Below are 27,888 nucleotides of genomic sequence, written 5' to 3' on the forward strand. Positions count from 1 at the left end.
AATATCTGGAAGAAAAAAATTTCCTAATCCCAAGCAAATTTTGAAAAAATGAAATTTTTGGAAATGTTCGCAAAAGAGCGACAATTTTTTAAAATTTTTGGCGAAAACGACTATTACCAATGCAGGGTGTCCACTATTTTTGACAACCCATTTTTCCTGACTTTTCCAGGTTTTCCAGACCATTTTTATCAATTTTCCAGACCATTTTTATCAATTTTCCAGACGATTTTTTCCAATTTTCTATACCTAGATACCTCATACCTGAATTAAAGAAGTTCAGGGGGGGGGGGGGTTCAAGAGTTTCTCTTCGAGCTGGATACTTCTTCGGATATAAAAACTAGCTAAACTTTGATTATTTACTTTTTTAATGAAAAAAAAATTGTAACATGCAAGCAGTGGCGTCACGCCCAAAATTTTCTATCGGGAGAGGGGGGAGGTGATTTGGCTACAAGGGTCGCGTCGAGAACTGATGAGGGCTCGGGGTCGATTTCATGTTGGGCCCCATTTCTAAAGTAGAAGTTATTTTTAGGTTTTTGAGAGAAGGTGGTGTCGAATGAAAATTTGTGTATTAATGTGGTAGAAAAATATCAATTTCGCCAATTGATACAATATTCATATGACCTATGAAAATTTTTCTTTCCTTTTTTGGATTTTTGGAGGCCTTAAATGTGAAATTTGTTTATTTTAAAAAGAGAAACAAATTGGCCAGAGTAAAGCGAGACGAGAGCTTTTGAAAATTTTCATTTCGAGAGGCATAAGAAATATGTTTTTTTGTGAGGGGTTCATTTTTTGGCTTCAAAATTTTCATCTTCTTCTCGAAAAAGAAAAGAAAACAGTCCGAGCGAAGCGAGGGTAAAAGCTTACGAGTGTTTCGAGAAGTAAAAAATAATGTTTTCCTTTCATCTCAGGCTCTCATCCAAATTTGCAACAGATCGTTTTTTTTTAAATTCCAGGGATTTTGCGTGAAAATTACGAAATTCTCTAATTTTTCCAGGTTTTTCAGGGGAGCGGATATCCTGCAATGCAGTTTAGACATAAGGCGAGACTTTTCGTTATTTTTGGTAAGAATCGAGACTTTGATAATTTCTGCAAAAGGCATGACTTTTTAGCAAATTTTGGAATTGATCGAAAATTTTTAGCAAATTTTTAGCAAAAAATATAACGAGACATGCCGGCAATTTTTGGGAAGAAGTGGCATTTTTTTGGTAATTTTAGGTAAAATAGCGAAACTTTTTAGCAATTTTGGATCAAAAAAAGTAACTTTGGGAACCAAAAGTTAGGCTATACTTCTAGCAACTTCACGAGCCTCGGATAAGGTCACGAAGTACATGAGGCAGACGTCAAACGTCATCGTTTTTTCATAATATGTAAGTAAATAAACACGACGTGACCAATCAGACTACCTACCACATAATTCAAAAACTCGTTCATCACCAAATTCTTTGCCACAGCACTTTCACATAAGCAGGATTCAAAGGCTGGAGAATCCAGAGTACATCCCGATCAAATGCCAATAATTGCATTCGAACCCCCATATTAATAAAACGACATTGTATACACAATTACACATGTACACATACCTAATTGTCAAATTTCACACCTTCTTGTTCACATTGGTTCGGTGGTATACCTACCCGTAACGCTATAGCACCGTAAAACCACACTAACCACACTACCTCGTCGTGGTTCTCCGCTACTTTATACGTGTATGTACACATGTAAATGTATACGTGGTTCCACTATGCCACACTGTCCTCATTCGCTCTCCAAACATGCATCTAGTCAATTTTACACAAACGCTAATTACACGACATTAAAGATACGTCCGTATGTACTTGTAATCTAATTAACGAGCAGTATCGTCTCTCTTGACCGTTCGACTCGTTCGTCGTTCGAATTTTTAAATAATATGAGCTGGTAATATTATGTGTACATACAGCTACGATTATACCACCAACAACACCAGTACGTACACAAATATCGTATTCGCAATATGCAAAGGCACATGTTTACGTATTCAGGGTGTCCCTGTATGTAGAAGTACAGAAGTACTTGAACTTCTCAACTTTTGCTCAAAATATCTCTTAATAGCAGGGGAATTTTACACTCTGCAATTTTGTTTCAATTCATTTTTTTCATAGAACCTTCGGTTCTTCCAAAAAATTAATTTTTCATGACATTTTTTTTTTCAATTTTTTTATCTCAAAAAATCTAGTTTTGAGAGAAACTTGAAACATTACAAAAAAGTGAAGAGGAGCAAACATGAAGAGGATAAAATTTCACTCCAATAAAATGAAACAATTTTTCTCAAGGAGGGCCCAGTTTTGAGACATTTTCAGCAAAAAAATCTCAACTTCATCAAACGATTTCTTTCTCCTAAATTTTCTACCAATCTGTAGAGTAGCTAACCAAACCACCCTAGGACACCCTGTATAGTAGTTAAATGCAAATATACGAACAATATTATATCCGTAGCGTAATTCTATACAATCTAGTGTACATTTGTTTTGTATCGAGCCCTTCTCAATTCTCATCGAAAACTCGTTCTGCATAAACAATCGTCATCGTGTACCTTCATCATACCTCTTTCTCTTCCCATACACATCATGTAGGTACTTACACTTCTACACTTGTACACCACAGCATGGTATATTACAATAAAACCATAGATGATACACATGTATCCCCTCTTCTTCGGAAATACATATACGCATATAACACCGATATAAATTCGCTTTTTCAACGATAATCGCGCGAAATTCCGCGAATTAACTAAGTTAACGCCGCGTAAGCGATATAATTTATCAATTAGCTAACGCGTATTACATATCGTACTACATCTACTTATACATACATAAAATAAATGCATATGGAAATATACATTTATAACGTTATGAATTAGTACATCGGTTTCGTTATTATATATACACATATACGATGTTTTCAATTATTCCACACTATCGTTCGATTACCATCAACTCCTTAGCTCTGTTCATTTCTAATTAACCTCAACTTTTCCCATCTCCACCGCACCACCGCCAGAGTCTGCGGTTCTCAAAATCATCGTCGTCGTTCCTCAACTGTACGTAATTGAGTTGCTATACGTATTTCACACAATCGCGAAATAACTAACATTAATATTACTAACGTACATACTAGATATGAATGTTGATGACACTCGACCAAATGCAAGTATACAGTGACACCCTTCTTTCAGCTCTTCCTTTACCCTGAAATGGTATATTCTCATGCTCGCTATTTAATATTATTTACCTACCAACGGCAGTATTATAGATACACCGATTCCCACGCACCAATCCCAGGACTAATATATAGCCCACCGACAAAATCGATTCAAACTGACCCTCATGCACAATAAGTCTTGCTTTTTTTTCTATTTTCACTTTGCACCAGTAGAAAATTTCGTTTGTAATACGTTAAATCGAAATTCGAAATCCAACCAGCGAAATAATATTGAAACATACACTCCCGGAAACAAAGGCGAGCGTGTTAGTCATATGTGTATACACGGCAGAGCATTCGAAGGGTGGAGGCAGGTAAAGTACGAGTACACATATAAACAGTACAATGAACGTATAAAATTCAACGAAGGTCGTGACGACGTGGTCCTACCATGCTTACAGCGTAAATGTGGTAGGATTCGCCATGAATAGGTAAGTATAACATAGGTACAACTACAAATTATTACTACAGTACATAGGTACTTACTGTACTCTTATAGTGTCATAAAAAAATTAATCGCAATGTACCTATGTATTTTCTACATTACATCAAACATGTTCATACCTTAGGGCAAGTTTTGTGAACCATCTTTTAACAGCCACATTCAAAATATCTCATATTTTGGAAACTTGAAATAAAAACATCACGAAATCCTTTGAAATCTTTGCAATGTTCAGAAAATTGGAGGGAAGGAGCAATGAAGGACGTTGGAGGAACCGAATCAAAAAAATGAGTTGATATTTGTATTCAGCGCTCCCAAAAACGTAAGAAACTATATATCACACAATATATGACAATTTTTTTTGCAATTTGACCAAGATTTTGGAGGTTTGTACTCCCTATGATTTCGCCCTATGATTTTGCAATATGGATCATACTCAATTTTTTCCAAAAAAAGTAACTAGGTATATGTAGTAAACAAAAAAGTGGTAAAATCACCAAGAAATACGGAATATTTCAAAATGAAATGTTCTGGTTTTATTTGATTTCAAAAAGTTGAACTATTTTGCAAAGTTTTGATGAAAAAACTAAACTTTGATAATTTTAACAAAAAGAGGACTTTCAGGCAATTTCTGTCAAAAAATCGCCCATTTTGAGCAATTTTTGGAATTTTTAGCGAAATAAAGACAATTTTTTGAAATTTTACTAAAAATTGATTTTCATAAGTTTTTTCAGTTTTTTGCAAAAAACAAGACTCTGACAATTTTAACAAAAAGCAGGACTTTTGGAAATTATTACCAAAAAATGATGCTTTTTCGCATATTTGTCGAAAAAACGAGATTTGGGTTCTTGACGATTTCTGAAAAATAAACAAGGCTTTTCGACAACTTTTAGAAAAAAGTGATATTTTTTTGAAGGAAAAAGAACGACAAGAATTGTAGTCATGTTTTTGAAAAAGCGAGAATTTTTGTCAAAAGTAGAGGGTTCAAACTTCGTTTTTTTTTTCGCATCATCAGGTTGGCAACGTGAAATAGATGCATATGATTGGTGAAATGTTATCTCTCCAGTCCAACAACCAATCATGTGCTATCATTATTATCATTCACTGTGACCAACCAAAGTATTTTATTGTTAGTAGAAAACTTTTTTAGGGGTACTCGATATTTCTGGGCACCCTGTACCTACCTCATGGGGATTCAAACCTGGGTCCCTACAATTCCCTTTTTTTTTGCGGGTTCCTCAGTCGCAAAGTCTCATGGGTGGGGCTAATTTATTGTGGATTCCTACCTACATGCCCTAACCACTCGGCTACGAGTATACTTCGAGGGTTCAGGCATTAAAAGTTGAAAGAATATAATTTGTTTGGTAAACGCCCCACCAAACCACTCCCACTTGAAATACACAGCTGGTTGTAAAGTGGAGTTGAATACCTACCTATGAATGGGGGGATAGCAGGGTACTCTTATCTTATCTTGATAAAAGGCCCCTTTTCTCTCTCTTTTTTTTTAGGAATTTATGCATTAAAATAATGAACTAAAATTGCGATTACTCAGCAATTACAAATCCAAATTCAATAAAAACTAATCTATTCCCTCCGCCTTAATGATTCTCATATTCTGTCCAATACTTATGTATAAAAAACGGTTGGGTAACATTCATGTAGGTATAATGAAATTTCAATTCTCAAAGCGAAACCAATAGTGTGCTACGTACTTACACTAAAAATGCTTTCTGGATTTTTTTTCAAATTTTTAAATTAGAACTCCGAGATTTGACAGCCTTTTGAAAATTAAGTTCTCAAGAAAAGCTCAACTTTGACTACTGAAATTTTTAGAAAATGTTTTCTTCACGGCGCAGTAGTCACGAGCAATTCAACTACAAAATTGGGCCTTATGAGAAAAAACTTCAAAATTCTGAAAAAACAAACCTCACCCCACCAACCCCAAATAAGGCTCAACTGATTGATCAACTGACTCCTCTAAATCCAAAACCGAATAGGATCGATTATACCCCATAATTGTCAGTAATCGAATGAATAACGTATTTATTGAATGGGATGGAGTGCTCGTACGGTGACTCGGTAAGTGAATATTGAATGTCCGTAATCAATAAATGACTCATTGACTAACTGGAATACATTTCGTAATTTATCTAACGTGATTATGAATAGAAAATAAATAGGTGAATAGAACATAAACAAAAATATCTGCTATTCGTGTAAAATCAAATCGTTAATTGATAGCAAAATATTGAAAAAATCATTTCAATTAAATCATCAGTAGGTACGTGACATAATGGGAAAAAAGCTGTAACCGGGCAATTGAAAGAGAAAACCAAATGTCATAGATTCAACTAGTGAATTTTCCGAGACCTATAATCAATACATTTGTACATATTTTGGCATTTGAATGCACCTTTCCCAATACCTCTACAGGCTCAATTGGAATCTGAAAATCGTCAAATTGTTGCCATTCCCACTTTTTCACCCCTTCACACCTTCTTCTACCTGTCTGCTCTTATGATGTCTACTTTCTTGCATCGAGCATTGATCATACGTATTAATCACAATCGATCACGTTTCGGCTATCGTATATATACGCGCACGCTTTCTTTTCAATACATCGATGTACTATTACCCAATACCTTTACGACTCCATACCTACGTGTAATGGTAGATACAGGTAGACGAGCATTCAAAAGATATAAATCTGCGATCGATACGTTGACTGCAGCATTCGCTTCAATAGCAATGGATAATAGATTGTATACGTCTGTGGACGGTCCATCGGTTCGCAGGTAAGTATAACCCACATGTTTCGTATACCTTTACGTACACAAACACATATTATAATCTCACAACAGTGAAGACCGCTATACGTGGTGAGATGCACGACTTTCTAGCACACAGGTACCAAGTTCTGCAGCGAACATCTTCGACAATAATGAATCATCTGGCATACCAATACCAAAAAAACACAGCATACATACACTTCTATGTAGCTCCAGCATCATCCAGCTAAACATTACAATCGTTTCTTTATCATTCGCCTCCTAAAACACCTATTAGCATTCGACGAAAATCGTGACTAGATAGATAAGTCGTTCGGAAGAATCAGCGACCGTATACTCACTCTATCGCGTTTAGAAATCCGCGGAGAAGAGTAGTAAGAAGATCATCGGCAGAAGCATGCACCATGCACCTCACACCACACCACACTTTACAAACCTATCTATCAACTTCGCGATACGTTTATTCCAATTACTGAAATATTTTCAAACAACTATCCGTGTGAATCGTTCATCAGCTAAGTACAACGTCAATCAGACCAACAACTCAACTCACCAATCACCATTCGTTGCGCCGCCAATGTAACGAATCACTTCAACCCTTTCACGTCCGCAAACCGGTTACTTATGAAAAAAAAATGGGTACATCGAGAGTAAGTGTATAGCTCGAAAAAAAAATATTCAAAAGGGGGAGAATTCGCTGCGATATTAGAGGGATGCTGAGTAATACTGGAAATACTTCGACTCTGCGGACTCGTTCTGGATTTCCATTCATCTTTATCGCGTTCTCAGTGAAATGAGAAACCTTTTATCGAACCGAAAAACAGCCTCGTATTTACCCCAATTAACCTACAATATTGTTGTAGGTCATACACAATATACGAATCAACCCCTCGAACAACGTGGAATTTTCGATGTCATCTTGTATAAATTTAGGATCAGATTTTTTTAGAATTTCAATCAATATGAGAATAAGAAATTGCATTTTGAAAAAATGTAAGAAAAATTGTTGGAAAATTAAGTTCCGGATTTCTTAAAGACCATAACGTGTCTGTATAACTCATATAAAATTACTCACTTATTCTCTCACACATGGGAGTGGAAGCAGATTCTATTCCCTTGAAGTGGAAATTTGTACTCACCTAAAACAAAAAACAGAAAAAAAATACATACAATTAGCGACGAGATAATTTCAATTAATCATCAAACAGTTCAACTCGTAATATTGTACTAAATATTCCTATTTCAGACCATCCAAGACCAGTCCAGTACAGTACACGAGGTTTTTTTGAAATGTGCCACAACTTGCACAGTTTTGGCAGTGTACCTATGTTAGTAAGTTATGTGTAACCAGCCCAGGGCTTCAATTCGGGGCGGATTTTCGGCCCAGTAAGCTAACCACTACACCATTCACGAGTCACGATCATGGAAGCAACAGACATTGTTCGAAACCTCTAATCCCAAACCAGGATTTTAAACCTGGATCTATGGCTTAATTTTTTCAACAAAAAAAAAAAAAGGATTAAGGTATGCAAAAAAGTTTTTAAAACCAAAATCAAAAAGTACCAAAAAATAACAAAAAAAAAAGAAGAATCAAACGTGAATGTCAAAACTTGATCAAGACTTTGGCAACAATTTCAGCAAAACGCAGGACCTTTTGGCAATTTGTATTAGCAAAAAGTGAGAATTTTTGGCAATTTTTGACAAAAAAGCGAAAGAAACTTTTTGGCATAGAGCGAGACTTGGACAATTCTAGCTAAACAGCGAGACTATTGGAAAAATCCATGAACATAAAATGAAAATTTTTGAAATTTGCAGCAAAAAGCGACAATTTTTGGCGAGAAACAAAGACTTCTTGATATTCTTTGCAAAAAGCAGGGGTTTAAGAGTATAATTTCGCAAATTATTCACTTGTTGATATCATTCACATTATTTTTTTTCTTCAAAAAGTAGAGCCAAGACTAGGAAAAATGAAATTTTTAAAAATTTTCAAACAAGTAGCAGCCTCATATTTATTTAAATCGTCAAATGAAAAAAATAAATAATTGGTGGTATTGAGCAAAAATCCTCAATATTGATTTTTCGACATCCCCTGCCATAAAATCCCTGATATTTTTTACTGAACAGTTTGAAAACTTATCAAGCATGAGAAAAAAAAGAGTTACCCCAAGAAAAACAATTCAAAAATAGTCAAAGGCTCGTAAAATAGGTGCGCGGAACTTATTTTGTTGTTTTTTTTTCGATGAGCCTGTCATTCGATGATCACCGACCCACGTAGTATTTTTCAAAACGTTTACGTAAGTTCGTAATTCTCTCTCGCAACTTTATCGTCAATAACTGCCGATGAAACTTTGAGTATACGCAAATCTCGTCAAGCGTTAAAATTTTTCCAGAACCAACGTCATCATGTTTGTCGCCGTTGCTGCCACTGCTTCACCCTTCCATGACACAAACACCCCTACCCTCCTCGTAAATCGAAATACCCACTATCATCGTCCTCGTTGTTGTCCCAAATAAAGCTCTACTTTCGTGGCGCGCAAAGCGCAAAACAGACCAAAAGTCACCTCCATCCCTCCTCACTTTCTTCGAAACAAGGAAAGTAGGCAGATAAACAAGAAGGTAATACTTTCCCAAGCTTATTATTACTAAGTATCTCGTACGTATGCCTACGATTAATTTTGGCCGAGTATTCAAAGTCGATGAAAAGCCTCAAGATGAAGAAAAGCTACTGGGGGTTGAGGTCGATAGGAGAAAGGAGGTTTGGATTTGAATTTGGTTTGCCTTATTCTCTGCCTCTCGTGCATTAGGAACTTTCGTTTTGGCTTCTGAAATATCTTTTTGATCAATGGGTGTCTCTCCATGCCCATAGGTAATACCAAGCATAGTCGATGAGCTGACGAGCCGAGCATTGAGCTACATGGCATGCACAACTCAGCACGCGAATATGTCAGTCTCTTGAAAAAAAAAAAAAAAAGACGCGAAGAGGTGAATGAAGCGCCGCTCTAGACTCCCGATTATTATAAGCACATCGGCGCGAAAAACATGTACGAGAAGGCAATCCAACGACAGGCGGGAAAGCGGGAAAACAGGCAGGCAGGCAGGCAGGCAGGGCGGGAGTAAACGAGGTGATTCCGGGGTTTGGAATTAAGGCATCTGTATGTACGCTAGGCTATTCCACGGTGAGCGGGGCGAAGTGGCAGATACGGGAGAGGCCAGGCGCGGGAATGCCGAGGAACTGGGGAGGAGGAGGAGGAGGAGGAGGAGGAGGAGAGTGGCCGCAGAAAAAGTAAGGTATTTAGGGGGGCGGGATGTAAAGGTCGACCGTCAGTACCGGTAGACGAGCTAACAACGGCAACCGGGAGTTTAATGACGTCATAACCGAGTAAAAACAACAGGGTACCACGGACTAGGACCCGCGACGCCTGCCGTATGAAGGGGGCCAAGACGCAGGAAGGACAGAGTCGTGACGCGGACGCGGGAGACGTGCGGGTGGCGAAGTGGGGTACGTATATACATATATACTGTACCATATTGCCCGCACTCTTGCGTCTCGCGGTCTTCGTCTTACTGCTGCTGCTGCTGCAGATGCGGCGGTGTATACGTACTCTACTCTTATACCGCGTACCGTATGATATCGGTACGTAGGCTACATACGGCTCGGTATGTACGTACACTGGAAAAATTGAACCGAAATGGGAAAATGCGTCATCGACGAGAACTCGCGTCTCGCGTCGCGTCGCCTCGTGGCATTGCGTTGATGCGCCGCGCATCAACATTTTCATCTTCTCAATAATTCTCATTCTCACTCCGCGTTTCTCTCTCAGTCTCACTCTCTCGCACTCTTTTGGTCCTCGATATTGCTACTCCTCAATTCCCAATAGAGTGCGTTCTATTCGGTCTTCTTATAGGATTGTCGTCGACCACGGCGACGCCGCGGACGCCTCCGCTGCCGGCAGCGTCGACGTCGTCGCCGCACAGATCGCAATTCACAACCAATAGGTCGTACTTCGCCGGTTCGCCGCGCTCACATCCGGGGGCTGTCGCACAACAGCGGAGCGGAACGTAATACAATCTGCTCGTTTCGTAAATCAGCTATATAATACTCTGTAGTACGCGCGAAAACCAGCGACCGATTTTACAATTCATCCTACTACGATACACAGTCAGTACGTAGTTTCCTCCTCAACCACTCTTATCATAGTTTCGTTTGCGAAATGAGGCAGGGTCAGGAGGGGAGGAAGAGTGAGGGCCAGCGAGCGAGGACTCGAGGAGTACAATAATCTTCCTCGTTCGCCGGAGTTTTCTCCCGAATTTTCACCAGCGAAACTACCTACGCGTCCGGAATTTTCCATGCAAGACGTCGCATGGGTCGACATACTAAACATACCTACACAGTGCACTGTAATATGGAAACCTTTGACACACAGGTTAGTTCGATTTGAACTGTATGGACCTGTGATGGGAAAAACACATGGTAATTCAAGAAAAATTCAGTCTGCTCAAATTGCCATAAAGCAGGCCATACTTTACAGAAAACATCGAGTTTTGGTAAGGTCATCTGTACAGTGTACATCTTCGTACAGAATTCCAATACTCAGTAGAGTTATTCAAAAATCAGCTTATTTTATGAAGGAGATTCGGTGGAAATCGTTGAACAAGTTGAGCTTTTGAATTTTTGCTCTAAGTAATACATCTCAAAAACGAAGTCCCCTAGGAAAAAAAACTGATCACATTCAACAGGTGGGTTATTTGAAACTCCACAATTTGGTTGCTTCCTGCTCCTAACCTTTTTTTGTGGGATCTTCGTTTTCTAGTACAAAAAGATGAAGTCTTATAGAATGAAAAGTTTCAATTTTCAATTGCATGCATATAATCTATGAGAGCTGATCTCGGAAGGTTTCGTTCAAAATAATAATTGGTAATTTCTATGATTAATTTGAAATCTTCTTTCAAGTAAATGATAATTTCCAAATCTCAATTCTTCTCCTTTGTGCAGTTATTACTCCTCGAAGAGTGAACCTTGCACTGTGCGGACACATACCTCAAAATTGCTACTGATAGCTTGGCGAACCCTGTCTGCTCATCTGGTGATTGGAGAAAGACTGTCTAAGTCCTCTCGCACCGCCTACTCTGCCTCGTACGAAGATTCCATGGATTCTGCTCTAGTTATGTGGTCGGAGCAATGCAAGATTCTGTTGGATACGCCCTTGGTAACATTTTATCAGCTCGTGTCTGCTTGAGGATAGACGATTTGATTATTTTCCCTCTCCAAGAGACTCAGAATAACCGTCCAGCATCTGGGTTACCTACTCTTTTTTTGCTCAATCCGCGTTTGAACTCAGCTTTAGACATCTTTAGAGCCAGGAGACTGACTTCATTGAGGAAACCTCCAGTAGCTAGCATTGCTGAAGAAACCTCCGGATTCACTTGGTGGTTTCCTCAGCGATTCCAGTAACTGGAGGTTTCCTCGGCACATCATGCCAGCATAGGCTCAAGTCACTATCTCACTTATCTCACTAAATGATTTAAATATCCAATAGTTAGAATTAAGAATTCATAGTGCGCCGATGCGCAGAAAAAACAAAGTTTCAAGAAAGTTATCTTCAGATTTGTGAAAAAAACAAGACGTCCTAAGTGGTCTCAGTTCAATTATCTTCATAAAGATGAACTCGCTGTAATACGAAATCCCAACTCAACATCTGCAGTATTGTCAAACATTTGAGTACGAGTAGTAAGAAATTGAGCTGTTGACCTCCACTTCATTGTCAAGTTCTCACAAGGTCGTGTAAGGTAATACATATTTAAAACTGATAAAAAATACTAATGGTAAGATTTCAATAAAAAATGAATTTTAAAAAGCGAGTAAATAAGCTCTCATTTATAAAAGGCTTTTTTTCATTTTAATACGCCTGTCTTTCAATATTTCATAAAAGTTTGATAATTTTTTTTTGCAAGAGGGGTAAGTAGTGAGTAACTCGACGAAAACAGAATGTAATTACAAAAAGTCAACTTCTTTCGACGACTTTACGCATTTTCGTAGTCTACCTACTCTGACGTTGAAACTTTGTAAAAGCTAACAAAAAAGTTCTGATTTTGACATATTTTCATTTTTCAAATAGTAATGTCATGACCATAACGATCAAGCAAAGAGTTACTCGTATTTTCAAACTTGCTCGTTCATGCGAGTAAAATTACTTCAAAACTATATGAAACCGATTAAAAATCCTTAATAAGTAACTATGTATTTCGATATCGTTTTTGAAAAATATCAGGTTCAGTTTCCGTGTAATATTTTCGAATTGAAGAGTCTCAGCTTTTCATTTCGATATTTTAGCCATTCTCGATTACAGTTCGTGGCCCTGCTTGTATCAGTTCAAAATGTATCTGTTTCATCATTTCAACCATCTCTCACTGGCATTACGTCATCTCAAATTTTATTTAAAATTAAACCATTCGAATAGAATTCGCGAGCAAACTCATCCTACATACAATCATACAGGATGTCCGAGAATAAGCGATTTTGATGTTATCAAAAAAAAGAAAAAATTTCCTGCTTGAAAATTGAAAAATTGAATAATCATTTAAAAAATTGTTTTTTCCATTTTGGCTTATTAAAACATATCAAAACTCCCTTATTCTTGGACACCCTGTATTCAAGATAAGCGTTCATGCTTATTTAGTTATTTATACTTTCAACATGTAGGTACCTAAAATACGATGATAATAATGACACATCGACTAGTCCAATTACACGCAAAATACCTCGCGAGAAATTTTTCTCTTCAATTTAAGCGCCAGGGCAGCCATCGTTAACCAATTTCAACGTAATTCTCACAAGGTCGAACACTCTTATCGATACGTTCTCAAGTGATTTTCATCCATAATACACCACACCATAATTCGTTATCTATAATTTTTTAAATATAAAGTGCACGCTTATCTACGTAATTAATAAAGGTGACGAAGAGTATTCGCGAAAAGAAAAAAAAATCAGAAGAAAAGAAAGAAGTTACGAGTACCTATACTATCATTCCACATAATAAAATAACGACTTCATCGAGGGGAAAACAACACAAAAATTATTACCATCGTAAAAATTTTTCGCATTCTTTCCAGCACCTGCAACTTTTAGCTTTTTTTGATACGTTATATCTCCATAAATTCAGTTTCATTGACGACTGAAATTCACGTTTATCGTGAAGAATCGGAATGTTACAACCTTATCATCTTTCGCTAGAAAAAATGGACCATTTCCGTCTACTGGCTAAAATCATAATCGATACGCAAAGCTTTATAGGCTAACAACCATGCTGACAACGCATCCGCGTAAGCAGGAAGTAATGAATAGATAAAACGTAAGCATTATAGTGAATTAAAAAACTGAATCACATGCAGTGTTGCGATGTTTAAAAACGTTTCGTTGGTTTAAACTGTTTTAAATACCTATGTTTAAAACACCGAAAGGAAAAACACTTTTTTTTTGTTTAAAATCTGTTTTTTTTTTCAATCTTGTTCTTCTAAAAAAATTCGTTTTTTGGATTTTTCGAGAAAAAAAAACATAATTAATTTTTCAAAATTGAATAAATTATACTTTTTGAGCATTTTTAAAGATACTTGAAAATTTTGGTATTTTTCAACTTCAGAGGGAGAAGAAAAAATGCAATTTGTAACGTAACTAAAATTTTAAAAGACCTGGAAATTTTCACGTTTCGTTTTTTTTGCACCACTTGTCATATATGCCATGTTGAGTCTTTTTATAATCTTTCTACGAGTATATTATGCTACTATAACGACGACCATATATCCAACAAGTGCTTAATTTCTCATGCTAAACTCTTCGTAATCCCCTTTTAATACAGCACATTTGCAAACAGAAAAAGTTTTCAATCTGGGAATAAACGCGAGGATAATTTTGCTTCTAGTATTTTCCTTCTTTGCATTCGAGCACAGCTTTTTTCACAGTAAAATTTTCAAATTCAATAAGACAAAAAATTAGACCTATGGCGGAAAAATATTTTTTATATTTTTTGTGATTCATTTGAAGACAGTTTTTGAAAGTTTTTAAAATTGTAGCTTGAATATGAACTCATGAAATATTTTTTATGAATTTCTGCAAGCACGAGAAGCCTAAAACTCAGTTACTCACGATACGCCTTATTTTATATTTTAAAAGCGGGGTTCAATGAAATTTTCAAATTATTGAAATGCAAAGATTATGTAAACTATTTTTAGAACTACATAATGTAAACAAGGTGCATGAAGATCTAGAGGAATGCACTCGAAGGAAGAAAGGAGCAAAGGCGAATTTGAGCGCATCCAAAATTGTGCAAATCAAGATCACAGTCAAGTTCGCACATTTTGTCATAACTGACCAGTGACAGATCTCTGTTTAATCTTTAAGCTTTCGAGTGATGACTGATGACATGCCTTCCTCTGCAGTTTGAAAATATTACTAGGTGTAAGAGTAGCAACATCGAGGGAATTTCTGGAAAGATTATCGTTTATTCGACATTAAATAAAAACTATAGAATTATTTCGTCTATTACATGACAAAATGGATCAACTTTTCAAATTACTTTCGTTTCTGAACTAATTTTTCGCCATTTTTACCACTGATTATTCTTCAAAAATTCAGTCGACTGTTTCAATTCTACATCTGATTCTCATATCCGCGCATTCGTTATTCACTTTAAGACACCACCTCTGGAAGAAATTCTAAATTAAACCCATCTAACCGTCATCGTTCGGTTTTTTTCATTTACGTTGAACAACATTTAAAAATGCATACAATTCACCACTAACCCATACAGGAAGTCCGATAAGACTTGGGAGAATTACATGTCGAGTATGTAAGTACTTGTCAAATACGCAAACCCCTTCGAAATAATACATAAACACGAATAGGGCTGAAAAAAAGAAGAAATGATCACATCTGCTTCGATGAAGCCTACCCAAAAAGTATGGTAAGTCTAAGTAAAGGTAAAATAGAAATTATCCCAGAATCAAAGAGCCCTGTTGTAAATCGAGCCAACCTGGTAGTGCGAATTGCGAAGTGAATTCCCATTCCCATCCCAGTCAGCACAATCACCTTTTCCTCCAATATACACCCACCTTCAGTCAACCTTATACAGTGATGATAAGATGGCAAAAGGAGGGAAAAAATTATCAATGTCAATGGCCCTACCAACGCCGAGGCTTCGACATCATCACCACGTGCTCGTTATACAGACACAAACACACACACACATTCATACAAAAGAAAAACAACATCTTGAAAATTGCAAAAAGACGGACCTTTGATTTAACATAACATAACGCTAAATTACACAGTCATATGACGACGAATTACTGGGTAACGATGATTGTGAGATGTCGCCTTTTATATTATAAACTCGTCTACAAATACAATTTACACGCGCACACTATACAATAAAAATACGCTTCGTAAACACCACATCATACCACGAAGTTAAGTCACTCTTGTTAAGTTGGCAACGTAGCAGATTTTCGCACCTGCTCGTTTCTCCGTACGGTTTCTTTCTCCTTCTTTCATTGCTCTGGTTGCAGGCTCTTCCTCCTTGTCACTCGCACACGCATTTTACTTTCTGGTCTTCTTGCCGCCTCGCTCGCTAGGCTAGCCCGGCGACCGGCTCCGGCTGAAATCCTATCGATACACGACGTCGAGTTGATGTGGCAGAGATGGAGAGAAGAGAATATTACACAGATATCACACAAGCAGCCAGAGAGAGAATCCGCGACGTTCAACGAGTATATCTGCCACTTACGTAGGCACAACATTTCTCAGTGTCGGTCTGAAGTTTATTTCTTCTCAGCAACTTGGTTGGATGGTTGCTGTATTATAGCTCTTCTTTCCTTTCCGCACTATTTACCCTCGTTCATGTTCTTCTCTATTCGACGCATTGTTTCTTACTCGGACAGGGTTGCTACAAGTATTGATGAAAAATTTCCTTTTCTGAGCAGGGTAAGCAATTGGTTCAACTGATGACATTTTGTAGGTACATATTTGTATTACATTCGGACCTGTATATCCATAGAGACATGATCTTTAGCAGGTAATTGAGGTAATTCACAAAGGGCCAATCAAAAATGTCACAGGATTGAGTCGAAGAAGCTTCAAGATATATTCACCCTCTAATCTTCAGTTTGTCCATGTCAGCATTATTGCTGAAGAAATCCTCAGGCATGATCCAAAAGGAAACTGGAGGTTAGCTCTACCAGTCAATGCAAAATTAAGCCAGTTCTCTAGGGATCTGAACAGTCAATGAACCAGATTCACAATTACAACACAAGGGGCCAAGTTTTGCAATAAAATGATAGGCTATTATAAAAGGAAGCCTGCACTAGTTTCCCCAGCATATCCAAAACCACACTGAAACTTGAAGTTGAGCAGATATTTTTTGAGTTTCATAAGCTCAAAAGTCAAAACAAAAGAGGACAGTTGAGGTCTGAAGGAAAGAGGTCGTCATAAAAAAAAAACAATATGACACTCTACAGAGTTGTCAAAAGTTCATCAAAAAATCTCAACATAATACACAGTATATTCCAGGCTCTTAAGCATTTGACTTTTTTTCATTTGAAAGTGAAAAAACGTCACTCCGCATTTTGAAGCTCAAAGGTGCAGCAACCACAGAAAACTAAGAAAATGAAGGAAAGAAAGGGGAAATAATATGATCATAAGATGAATATTCAGAATATTATCAAATTTTCGCGTAGGCTGAAGAATTCCACACAGATGATGAATCCATTAGCCATGTCATGCAGCACAAAATCCTAGGCAGGTACATCACGAACATGAGATCGAATTGAAAACCTTGTCCGGAACATGGAACAACACTACGAAGTTGCTGCAACATTTCTTTCATAGTCAGCACTGCTGCGGTGTCGCGATTCATGGTGGTATTACGAAAAGAAAAGTAGTTATTGAGATCGGATTGGAACGTATAATAGTAAAGTAGTAGTTGTACTAGCTGTTGTATGTATATACTTTAGAAGACGACGACGTACGTCGTTTGCGTCCGCGCCCGCGCGCAACCAACACATACACACAACAAGAGACCCGGAGTAACGCAAGAAAGGGGGGCTGGAGACGCGGGGAACGCGAAACCGAGTTGATAATACCAGCGAGAAGGTACAGTAGGAATCTCCCATTCCCTAGGCCGCAGGATTACCCTTCCGTTTCATTCCCTTCACCGACTACCCACTGTTCAAACATCCTGGCGCCAATATACAGTCTACCATGCCGGTCTAGCTGGTCGAGGTATATCATGCGGCCTTTCAGTTACAAACAACCTGCTGCCTTCTCTGTTACACTCTTCTTCGTCGTTCTCGTCTTTGTACGATTTCCATCGTATTACACTTACACGGCCAACTCCCTGCTTCTGCTTCATCTTTACGTCGTCGTCTTCTTTCATAGCATAGTAGTCTATAGTCGTTCTTTTTTTAGGGGTTTTGCTACGAAGCAGCATATAAAATCCTACTGCATTCATTTCTCATTACTTCATTGTGTTGGTGCGAGTAACCGATCAGAAGGATACCTAGTGATTTCGAGGAGGTTAATCAGCAAATTGCATTCATTTGTATTAGAGATGCAGCAATGTGGAATTAAATTGAAATATTTATTGCGGAGTCAATTGATGGTTTTAGATACATTTCTCATTTTGTGTACAATGAATGAAGCATCATCCTAAAAAAAGACAAACACATCACACACAGGTAGATAAAGTCCCATGGAAAAGTACGCAATCAGAAACACTTTTCTGAAAACTAATTTGATTTATTGATTTTTCGGAAAAATTTTACAATTTTTCAAATAGTTTGCCTTCTTCATTTTTGGATTTCACTGAACCGAACAAATTGAAGAAAAATTCCTAAATCTGTTTCCATATCATTGAGCAGCTAGGTCTTCCAGTAATATCCCATGCTGACCATGCTTTACAGTTACACATTAAAAATTTCGAAAAAAATCAATCACCAAAAACCCTAGAATCAGTCAATAGCTGATCGCTTGTTTGAACTATGTGTGCGCTTAGTTTTATATTGTGTAGAATGTATAATTTTTATACTGTACTATGTGTACATTGTACAAGTACAAGTAGTTTAAGCGAGCTGAAGCGAAGCGCTCTAGCTCCTACCTTTCTGTCTTGGCTGGGCAGAGGAGTCGCTTGTTTTTTTTCTTCGAACCCGCGACAATGATATCGAATTGTCCACGTCCATGTCGATGACTACAACGAAGAGGGGGAGGATGATGATGAAGATGATACGTACCGTGAATCTTGTACGACAATATCAACGCAGAGCTTGCCAACCAAGTATTCAGTCTTTTCCTTTTTTCTACGATTTGTTTCACTACCAGAGTCGAATATACGACTGATTTACTCTTTTGGAAATAATCCCATTTTTCTATCTCTGTTTTAACACCAAGTTTAGTTATTGACCGATGAGTACATCCAAACGTGCACTTTGCAGGTACTATCAACTTCAACCACAGGTCCAAACTGGGGTCTGAACACACCCACTGATTGAAACAGTGTCTGTCTCAAACACAGGTCCTAACTTGGGTCAGAACACACCCACTGATAGAAATAGTGTCTGTTTCAATTATCAATACCGAATTAGATGTGCTCGAAATTGTACAATCTGGAGATGAAAAATCAAACATCAAGGGCGTTGTTCAACTGCAAACTGACATGCGTTGAGGAAGCCTCCAGATATTGAAAATATGTACCTACAGATCTGGAAAATCCAAGTTTCTTCATTGCAGTCAGCAATTGGATGTCTCCTCGATGGAAGCTCTCCACAGATCCCAAGAACATTCTTCATGAATCATGATCTTTAAATAACCGGTGTAGAGGGAATCTCCGAATGGTTGGCATACAGATCTATCTCAATAACAAGAAGTTTTTTCAACGGAGTCAGTGAAGTGAATGGAGGTCCTTTTAATGGAGTCAATCACTGGAAATTTCCTAAATGAAGTCAACTATCTTGGAATTCCAAGAGCTCTGATAGAATGACCTTTACTTAAGAACTACAAGATTGTTGACATACAGATGCAGAGAATTCTCAACGATTTCACAAACAAAAGGTTCTTGAAGTGAAGTACTCTTTAATAACAGTGATTGAAAGCAGAATGAATACTAGTTTTGGTTAATTTGAAAGTTTAGTGGTTTTTCAGAGATTTTGGTAACTACTCATTGATGTCAATAAGTTCATTGGTTACACTGACACGTCCTCGGAGGCATTTTCTTGAAGGGAATCCGCATAAAAATCACCTACATAAATGCAACACCCTCGACTTGACTTAATCTCAAAAAGTTCCTCATTTTCTAGAAATATACATTCTTTCATATCGGTGGGGGGGGAGGGGAAGGGGTTCACAACGGAATGAAACATCACACTTTATCCTCACAGCTTCAGTTCAATCTTACATTCACATTTCGTGCAAAGCTACCTAGTATCTGCACGCGCAATACATCATAAAAAGACCAAATAAACCGTACACAAACCGAAAAACAAATAAGTCCCGCAAAAATTCAATCAACCCACATCATGATTCTATATAAGAAAAAAATCTATACACATTCGAGAAGAGAATCCAGCGCGGAAATTCCATCTCGAAAAAAAAGTTTCAGTTTTCACCTAGTTTTCCAATTTCGCGGTATTTTCTTGAATTTTTCCACTTACTCGCTATGGCAGGCGGCCGAACCGATGAGCTAAATAAATATGAGAAAATCTAAGGCGGAAAAAACCGAAACAAGCTCTCGTTAGATACTCGTAAATCATACGGATAACAATCCGTTCGCCGGTATCGTATCGTACCGCTAAATCGATTTTAAACGTTATTTTTGACGCAAATCTCCGCCAAATTTTATTTAGTACATATGTAGACGTTCGTACATTACGTACGTAGTCGTGGTATATTATAAAGTTGATGTTGAATCATCGCCGTGTAACCCTGGTTATCATTGTCGTAAGTGTGTGTAAACAGTACACGCGTATTGCGCAATTATTCATTTTTTTTGTTTTTCTCGCGTCGATCTTTTTTCCATCCCCAATTCCTGCTCTCCTAATCGACAAACACATACTCGTAATATATAAATTTCTTACCATCTGTTTGAACACGACGGGCGTCAAATCGTTTATGACGTAAATTTAGGTAAAACTACAGCAGTTAGAGTAGTCGTAGTCGAGATGTTTTTTCAACACACTAATTAAAAAAAGAACAATTGATTGGTAAGCTACAGGTAATTTGTCGCCCAATGAATGGCAATTGCGCAAGTTCGAAAATGATTTCCTCTCCTCTCGCTTCTTCGTTTCCATAATCATCTACATGATGATTGTTTGAGTTGAACTTCGAGATTTCATCCAACTTTAAGTCTCACCTCAACACATGAGGTGTCCAATTTTTGCTCAGGCATTATCAATGCACTTTTCAGCAATTAGCTGTTGATATTTATCATTTTGGAAAGTGAGTACAAATTTCTCGAGATTTTATCAGTTTTTCCCCCATTTTCAGCATACTTTAAGCGAGTTCTACCCCTTTATTTCGGAGAACCTTCAAATTCATTTTAGAAACCTGAATATTTAGCAAATTACTCCAAATTGGACGAACTTCTGGGCATCTGGCCTGCAAATTTTGAACTCAACTTCACACAGTTCTGGATCCATTTCAAACTAAACATAGCTCTTATGTTCAAATTTGATTCAAATCAAATCTAATCCCCATACAATTACAGTAAACTATAATGCATAGTCAGCAGAATCTTCAGAATAATTTCGTAACCTCGTACATCATCAACAATCACTATCTGTCATCGTGATCATTTCACACCGGCAATTTCACTTTCTCATTACGATATAAAGTTCACTCGTCGTCGGTATTATAACAAAAGTATACATATAGCATAATACACGTCAAATCGAAAACATACATTCACACTCGTCGAATTGTTCGAGGTGTATCAACTTATACTTAATTAGAAAATACTCACACATTACGAGTTCTTCAAACGAGAAAGAAAGACAAGACAGATAATATAGAAAGAGAAAAGAAATGGTTTTAAAACAAACACTTCTCTGATAATTGTGCTTTATAATACGATTAATATTTACGTCATTTGTGCATACGTTACTCATCGCGCGCCATTTTATCTCGCGACCTTAATAGAATTAAATGTAAGTACCCGAACTCGAACCCAAAGAGCTGGCGTTCGAACGTTAACGTTATTTTCCAAATCGAATAATTTTCATTTAACTTTAGCCAAGAAGAGTCAAATTCGCAGCTAAAGACGCGCACGTATCGACGCGTTAAAATATTATAAAAACCGAACGTCGTCGTGACGTCATCCAAATCGGTCATCTGCGTGTTGTTGCGAAGTCCCTGATGAAAATTTTTTTCCACTGTGTAATTAGACCTACTCGTCTTCGAGCGACCACAATACACAACAAATACAAGTGCCTACTTTCACGCACATAAATGTCCTATACCTATACCTAATAGTCATGTAGGTACGAGAAATTTGAATTTTTTTGCATTGTACATAAAAAAAACACGTCGTGTAATTGTTTGATTTTTGAATTCGCACGTCTCGCGCCTAAACATACCTATACTTACACGAATATCAACGAGTACAAAAAATACCTATTACTATTACATAATCGAGTAGTTTCGTTTCATCGTCTCTATGACTGGTTAAAAAATTTAATCTGCATTTATGTAAGATGGACTGTGGTGATTTTAAACTCGTGTACAGTGTACAGTATTTTATAGGTGTTATACTCGTACCAACACTCGATCAGATTCAGCTTGATGTTGGAAAAAAATTAGGCGTTTATGTTCGCTACATTTGCGTACGATAACATTATGAATATTATATAAAAAGCACCAGTCACTAGAATTGGTATCAGTTGAAACGTGATTAAGGTGCGCGCACACACTGGCGAATGATCAAAGCAATGCATTCATAGAAATTACAATTCGAGCAAAAATATCACGAATGACCCGGCATGAAACCTAGTGTGTGTCGGCTTCCCTAAAGTTGTCAAATTGTGAAAAGGTCGATAAATTTTGAAAATTTTTAGATGAAATCAAAAAAATTAAACTCTATTTTCATGGTGAAAATATCAGCGCTATTCATTCCTAAACTTACGCTTACACCTTATATCGTGCGAATGAATGGAATAATATAACCTTGACTTCCTGTACCTATAATGAACATTGTTTGCAAATTAAGTTAACGTATTCAATAACTACATACTCCGTTTACAATCCTTTTTCACGTGTGATTACGTAAGGAATGATTTGAAAACGGGGGGGGGCGGTACTTTCCTTCGTTCAGTAGGTACTTACATGACTACATGTATTGCATGATGGCTCATTCAATGATGATATGTTTCAAACCTAACATGAATATTTTCACTTCCTAAAAGCTCGAAAGTCAAAAAAGCTTGCCGAACATCTTACAAGTCATCTATTGGCTGTCATCAATCAACTTCAACCAATCATCCAGCAAGCGAACAGTACACTACCCCACAGATGATTGAGCAAAGTCATGATCACAGAATCACTGATCAGTGATCAATTTCAGAATTCAGACGTGTAAATTCTTCGTACAATGAAATTAATAGCCAAAAACCATCAGAATGAATTTCCATTCACTAAACTCAACCAGAAGGATTGATTGAGAAATTGTTTACCTCACACATCATAATTTATTGCAAATTGAAACATCTAACACGGTAACAAAACTGCCAACAAAAATAAAAAGTAAACAATTTTTTAAAAATCGTTACGCGCGTAATTTGTCCAAATGCCTACGCAAAAATTGTTGGAAAAAAATTCTCACACATCAGCATCACACACGAGAATGACGATTTGTAGTTCTGCGAATTGGTGATATTTCAAAATAGAGCGCAAAACGCCATCGCCAGTCCCGGTACTAATAATAAATTTTTTAAACATGGTAAATTCATTGAAATATACAATACAACCAAGCTAGTTAGATATGAGAAATCAACAGCTGATTTACGACACTGCGAATAATTCACTCAAGGACAAGGTGATTCCACATCATTCGAAATATTTTTTGACGTACGACGCCAAAAAAAAAACCGTAGCAACAATTCGTTCGATGTTCTGCACAATAATACGTGAACCGAGTGTAAAGGAAAATGGAGAACTTGGCGGAAAACTCGACTGTCCAATTAGAAATTCATTCGTGCAAGGTGGAAAATTCCTTCGATGCTGGAGGATGATAATTCATGGAAAATATACGCCAAATTGCGAATAAAACCAACGTAGAATGTTCGTTAATAAATTCGTAATTTACTCGAGTACCTACATAAATTTACAAGTATGAAAATATCTTCAAGTACAAAGTAAATGGGATTAGGAGAAGAAAAACTGCATGATATAAAAACGTACGGTAAGTTTAGTTTAAATGAAAATCATAATCGAAAGTCGATACTGCTTTGTTTTGTTTTCAAATGTAAACATTGTTTTCGTATTCGTAGGGTCGCTTGACAGAACGCGCATAACCAACGAATACGAACGAGAATACTGGCCGCGGGGTAGGAGGAAGGTACAACCAAGTGCGCATTCCTTCGGTGACTCGCCTACTAGTCTCCATGTTCTCTCCTCGCCCTTCTTACTGCAGGGAATTCCCTACTACAAATACTCGCAAGTATTCTCTCACCGTCACCGTAACACATGCCAAAATCAAAATCTACCTACGCTTCTAAAATAACGCTTACGTTCGAGAGAAAATTCACCGTTTCGCTATATCTAGTAAATAACCGATTGAATGAAAATTATTACGCTTTAAGAAGCACCACGGATGGTAAAATCATGATGTATCAAGTATATAAAATAGCAATCGAGGAGTAATTAAATTGATAACGTTTAGCGTACGAAGATTACGTAGAAGATAAGCTGCTCGCGATTGGTGATAACGGATTGAAAAAATTACTCACTTTTAGTAGGCGGTATTCCATATCCTTTTCTTCGAGGCATATTCACATGTTAGGACCAGAATTGCAAAATTGATCGCTCACTTGGTAGGCATTTTTACAACTAAACTGTCGAATCTCGAATCTCATCCGTAATCAAATGAAGCAGCACTCGAATACGTAAAAATACAGGTTTAAACGAACGAAAAACATTTTACGCGCGAAATAAAACGCTCTACCGAGCGATTAGTAACTAAACAATAGCGCGAATCACAACTGAATCATAGCGAAATATTATAATAGCCATTTTTATGAGGAAACTTAAAATTAATGATTAAGAAAACACAAAGCGACAAGCAGTTCACGACCGTACGATATGAAATAAGAACTATGTTGGTACAGTACGTGTTATCTCGGCTAGCGTAGTAGCTTTCTTACAATTTGACAACATTTCCCCTCCAATAAAAACACAACAAGTGACGTCACCTTATATCGGAACTTAACACCCAACATGCCTTCACACCATCTTTAAAATAAACTCCATGTGTTTCATCCAGTGTTACCAATTCAATCAGGTAACGATTATTGTTCTTGTTCGGTTTTGTTTTTTTCGAGCTGAAATTTTTCAACAAAATCCTGAGCGTGTGAGCGTGAATCATGAATTTCAATTTGGTTTCGATTTTCGCGTCATTAAACGCTCGTTGCTTTGAACTCACTACCTACGAATAAATTCAGAATTTTCACGGCGTAAATTTTATTCGATGTTTGGATGAATTTTATAATAATGAAATGAAACCTTTATTGCAAAATGAAGAAAATACAGTTGACCTGATTTCAATTTTATTTATGAATATTGATAGTCGTATTCAACGAACGGTATAATTTCGTGTTATTTTTTTAAGATGAACCATTTATGGTTATAATAATGTTTTGCCGGATTCGAGTTTATCAAATTAATAAAATAGAAGCCAATGAATCGAAATTTTGAAAATAAACGTAAAAATTGTTAAGCAGGTATACTTTTACTATACCTACCATTCCAGTTCCATCATCATACTTATCGCTCACATTATTTCTATTTTCTTTGCCTTTACCACAGAGAACTTTAGTTCTTAAGCTATTTTGTTTGTAGAATAAAACATATAAATTGAATTGAAACAAAATGGTAAAACAAATTAAACGATAGGAATTACCTAATGATGTTCATAATAAAATAATTCGTCATTATTTTTTCAATTCATAAACAAAATCATTTAAATCGATACCCAATTAATTTTATGAAATGACGTTTTTTTTTGTAAAATGATACCTATGTATTTTATTTTAATAAATAATTTGCTTGTATTTTAATGAGAACCTAGCTTCCTAGTACCCTCTTTGTACTCCCATCATAATCTGACGATGCCATAAGCTTAGAATGAATTGCATAGTAGGCCTATAGTTTCCAGTTGCATTTTGCATGAGTCTATCTATTTATGCACATTTCTTACGGTATTGGTTTAAAATGATATTGTTTAAGAATTGAAAAAAAAAATGAAGAATGCGATCAAAAGTGACGAAGGAACCTATTAAATATAAGGCTATCTACTTTGAAAGCAATCAAATCATAAAACTTTTAAATATCGCAATAAATTTTAGTTGAGTATAGTGGACGTGAATGTTGAAATTATTTTAAAATTAATTTTACAACACTAGTAGATATTTCTACTAGTTTATTTATGTATAAGTAGGTACTTACTTTAATGTGTAAAGGTCGCATTAAATGGTAATTATAAGCCTAATTTTGAAAATTAAAAAAAAAATTCAACGTCTCTGCAATTCGACGAAGAAATATTAGGTAGGTAGTTCAACGGTATCAAAGTGACAATTGAAAATAGAAAAAAAACTGGAAAAATCCTTTGATTGATCTCAATATAGATTTTTTGTTTACAAAAAAAAACAAAAAAAAACCATTGAACATGTGGACTGTGTTAAAAATCACTTTGTAATTCTCATATGTAGATGCATCGATTAAATGTTAAAAAATTGAAAGATTTGAGGAATAAAATGGAGATCCTTTTATGGAATGTGAAATACTTAATAACTTTGAAAAATTCTGTAGAAAAAATTGACCTTCGAGCTCTCGAATGTCTTTATTCAAGGAAAGAACACTGGAAATAGAAAACGTTCAATGCTGCCGTGTGAACTGCAGATCAGATATTATCAAATTAATGTAAATAATATATCATTTCATTGCATTGCACTGCTGTAACTAACCATCGCAATGCATTTCATCTCATTGAAATTTTTGCTTTGTTATTTTAAGCAAATTTATATTGTCGAAATTAATAACACTTTAGTATGTGGCATTCATTAAATTAGTTTTATTTGTAGAATTGGATTAAGTTCAAAATTGTTGGATGAACCTTTACATAAATTTTAAATGTGCGTATTTAAGGAAAAACAAACTAAAAATAGTTAAAAATTTGTTACTAGAGGAGTATGAGTAATGAGTTGCTTATGATGCCGGTTCAAATGAAGTGCACCCATTATCTGTAGCCCTGCTTACCCAAGTTCATACGTATGTCTATTTGCTAGCTGTTACTTCAATGAAAATATAAATACTATAAAAGTAACAAATCGTTCGAGTTTTTGTGCATGTTTCTCTTGCGTTTTTTAAATTTTATTTTATGTAAGATTATTTTTTTTAATTTTTAATTTTATTTATTTTAATTAATTTAAATTCACACTGTGCTCCTGCATCAAATTGTAGAATATAACACCACAAAATTAAAAAGAAAATATTTTTAGGGAAAAAAACAAGGAGTGAATACATAATATTGTGTGTAGCCTGCCTATCATTTACCTGCCTAAATCAGAATGCCACAATAAAAAGTTCCAAGTTCTGAAGCAGCAAGTACATATAATAAAAGGATCAAATAGTTTCTTTTATTTTTGAAAGTAAAATCAGGAATTTTGAAATGGGTACAATTGGTACAAATTCATCCAACTCTTCAGTTCCAAGTTATCAGATTGCTGTAAATTATTATTTATTTATTATTTTCGCTGTAATGAGATGAGAACTGAATACAATAATTATTTATGATACATTTACGGAGCCGCAATCATTTTAATAAGCAATCAATATTTATTTATTAAATTTATTAATTTCACCCATACTCAAATTCGATCATTTATTATTCAACAATCATCCATTTCCGATAAAAAAAAAATATTCAAGAGCAATTTGAATTGATTAAATTAATAACTTGGTGGATTTATCGTGTTCATTGGTAATGTAAATTATACTACAAAAAAAAGTGAAAAAATTCAAGAACTGATCTTTAAAAAAAACTGAGCGAATAAAATGAATAATATTTTTAAAAAATTGCAACAATTTCGGCGCCAACAAAACGGTATAGTTTACTACTCGCAGATAAAGTTTCGCGCACCAAAGTAAGGTATATATACGAT

At 36.3% G+C, this 27,888-nt stretch overlaps 1 protein-coding gene across 1 annotated transcript in view; it reads right to left on the minus strand.

The window, feature by feature from the left end:
* shn (schnurri) overlaps positions 1–24,914 on the minus strand; it is a 57,983-nt gene extending 33,069 nt beyond the window's left edge. Inside the window, exon 1 of the mRNA XM_065351002.1 lies at positions 24,460–24,914. Within this exon, the coding sequence (XP_065207074.1) occupies positions 24,460–24,499 (40 nt within the window). The 5' untranslated portion in view covers positions 24,500–24,914. The remainder of the gene's footprint in view (positions 1–24,459) is intronic.
* Positions 24,915–27,888: the final 2,974 nt, after the last annotated feature.

Source organism: Planococcus citri, chromosome 2, assembly GCF_950023065.1.
Source record: "Planococcus citri chromosome 2, ihPlaCitr1.1, whole genome shotgun sequence".
Classification (NCBI taxonomy): domain Eukaryota; kingdom Metazoa; phylum Arthropoda; class Insecta; order Hemiptera; family Pseudococcidae; genus Planococcus; species Planococcus citri.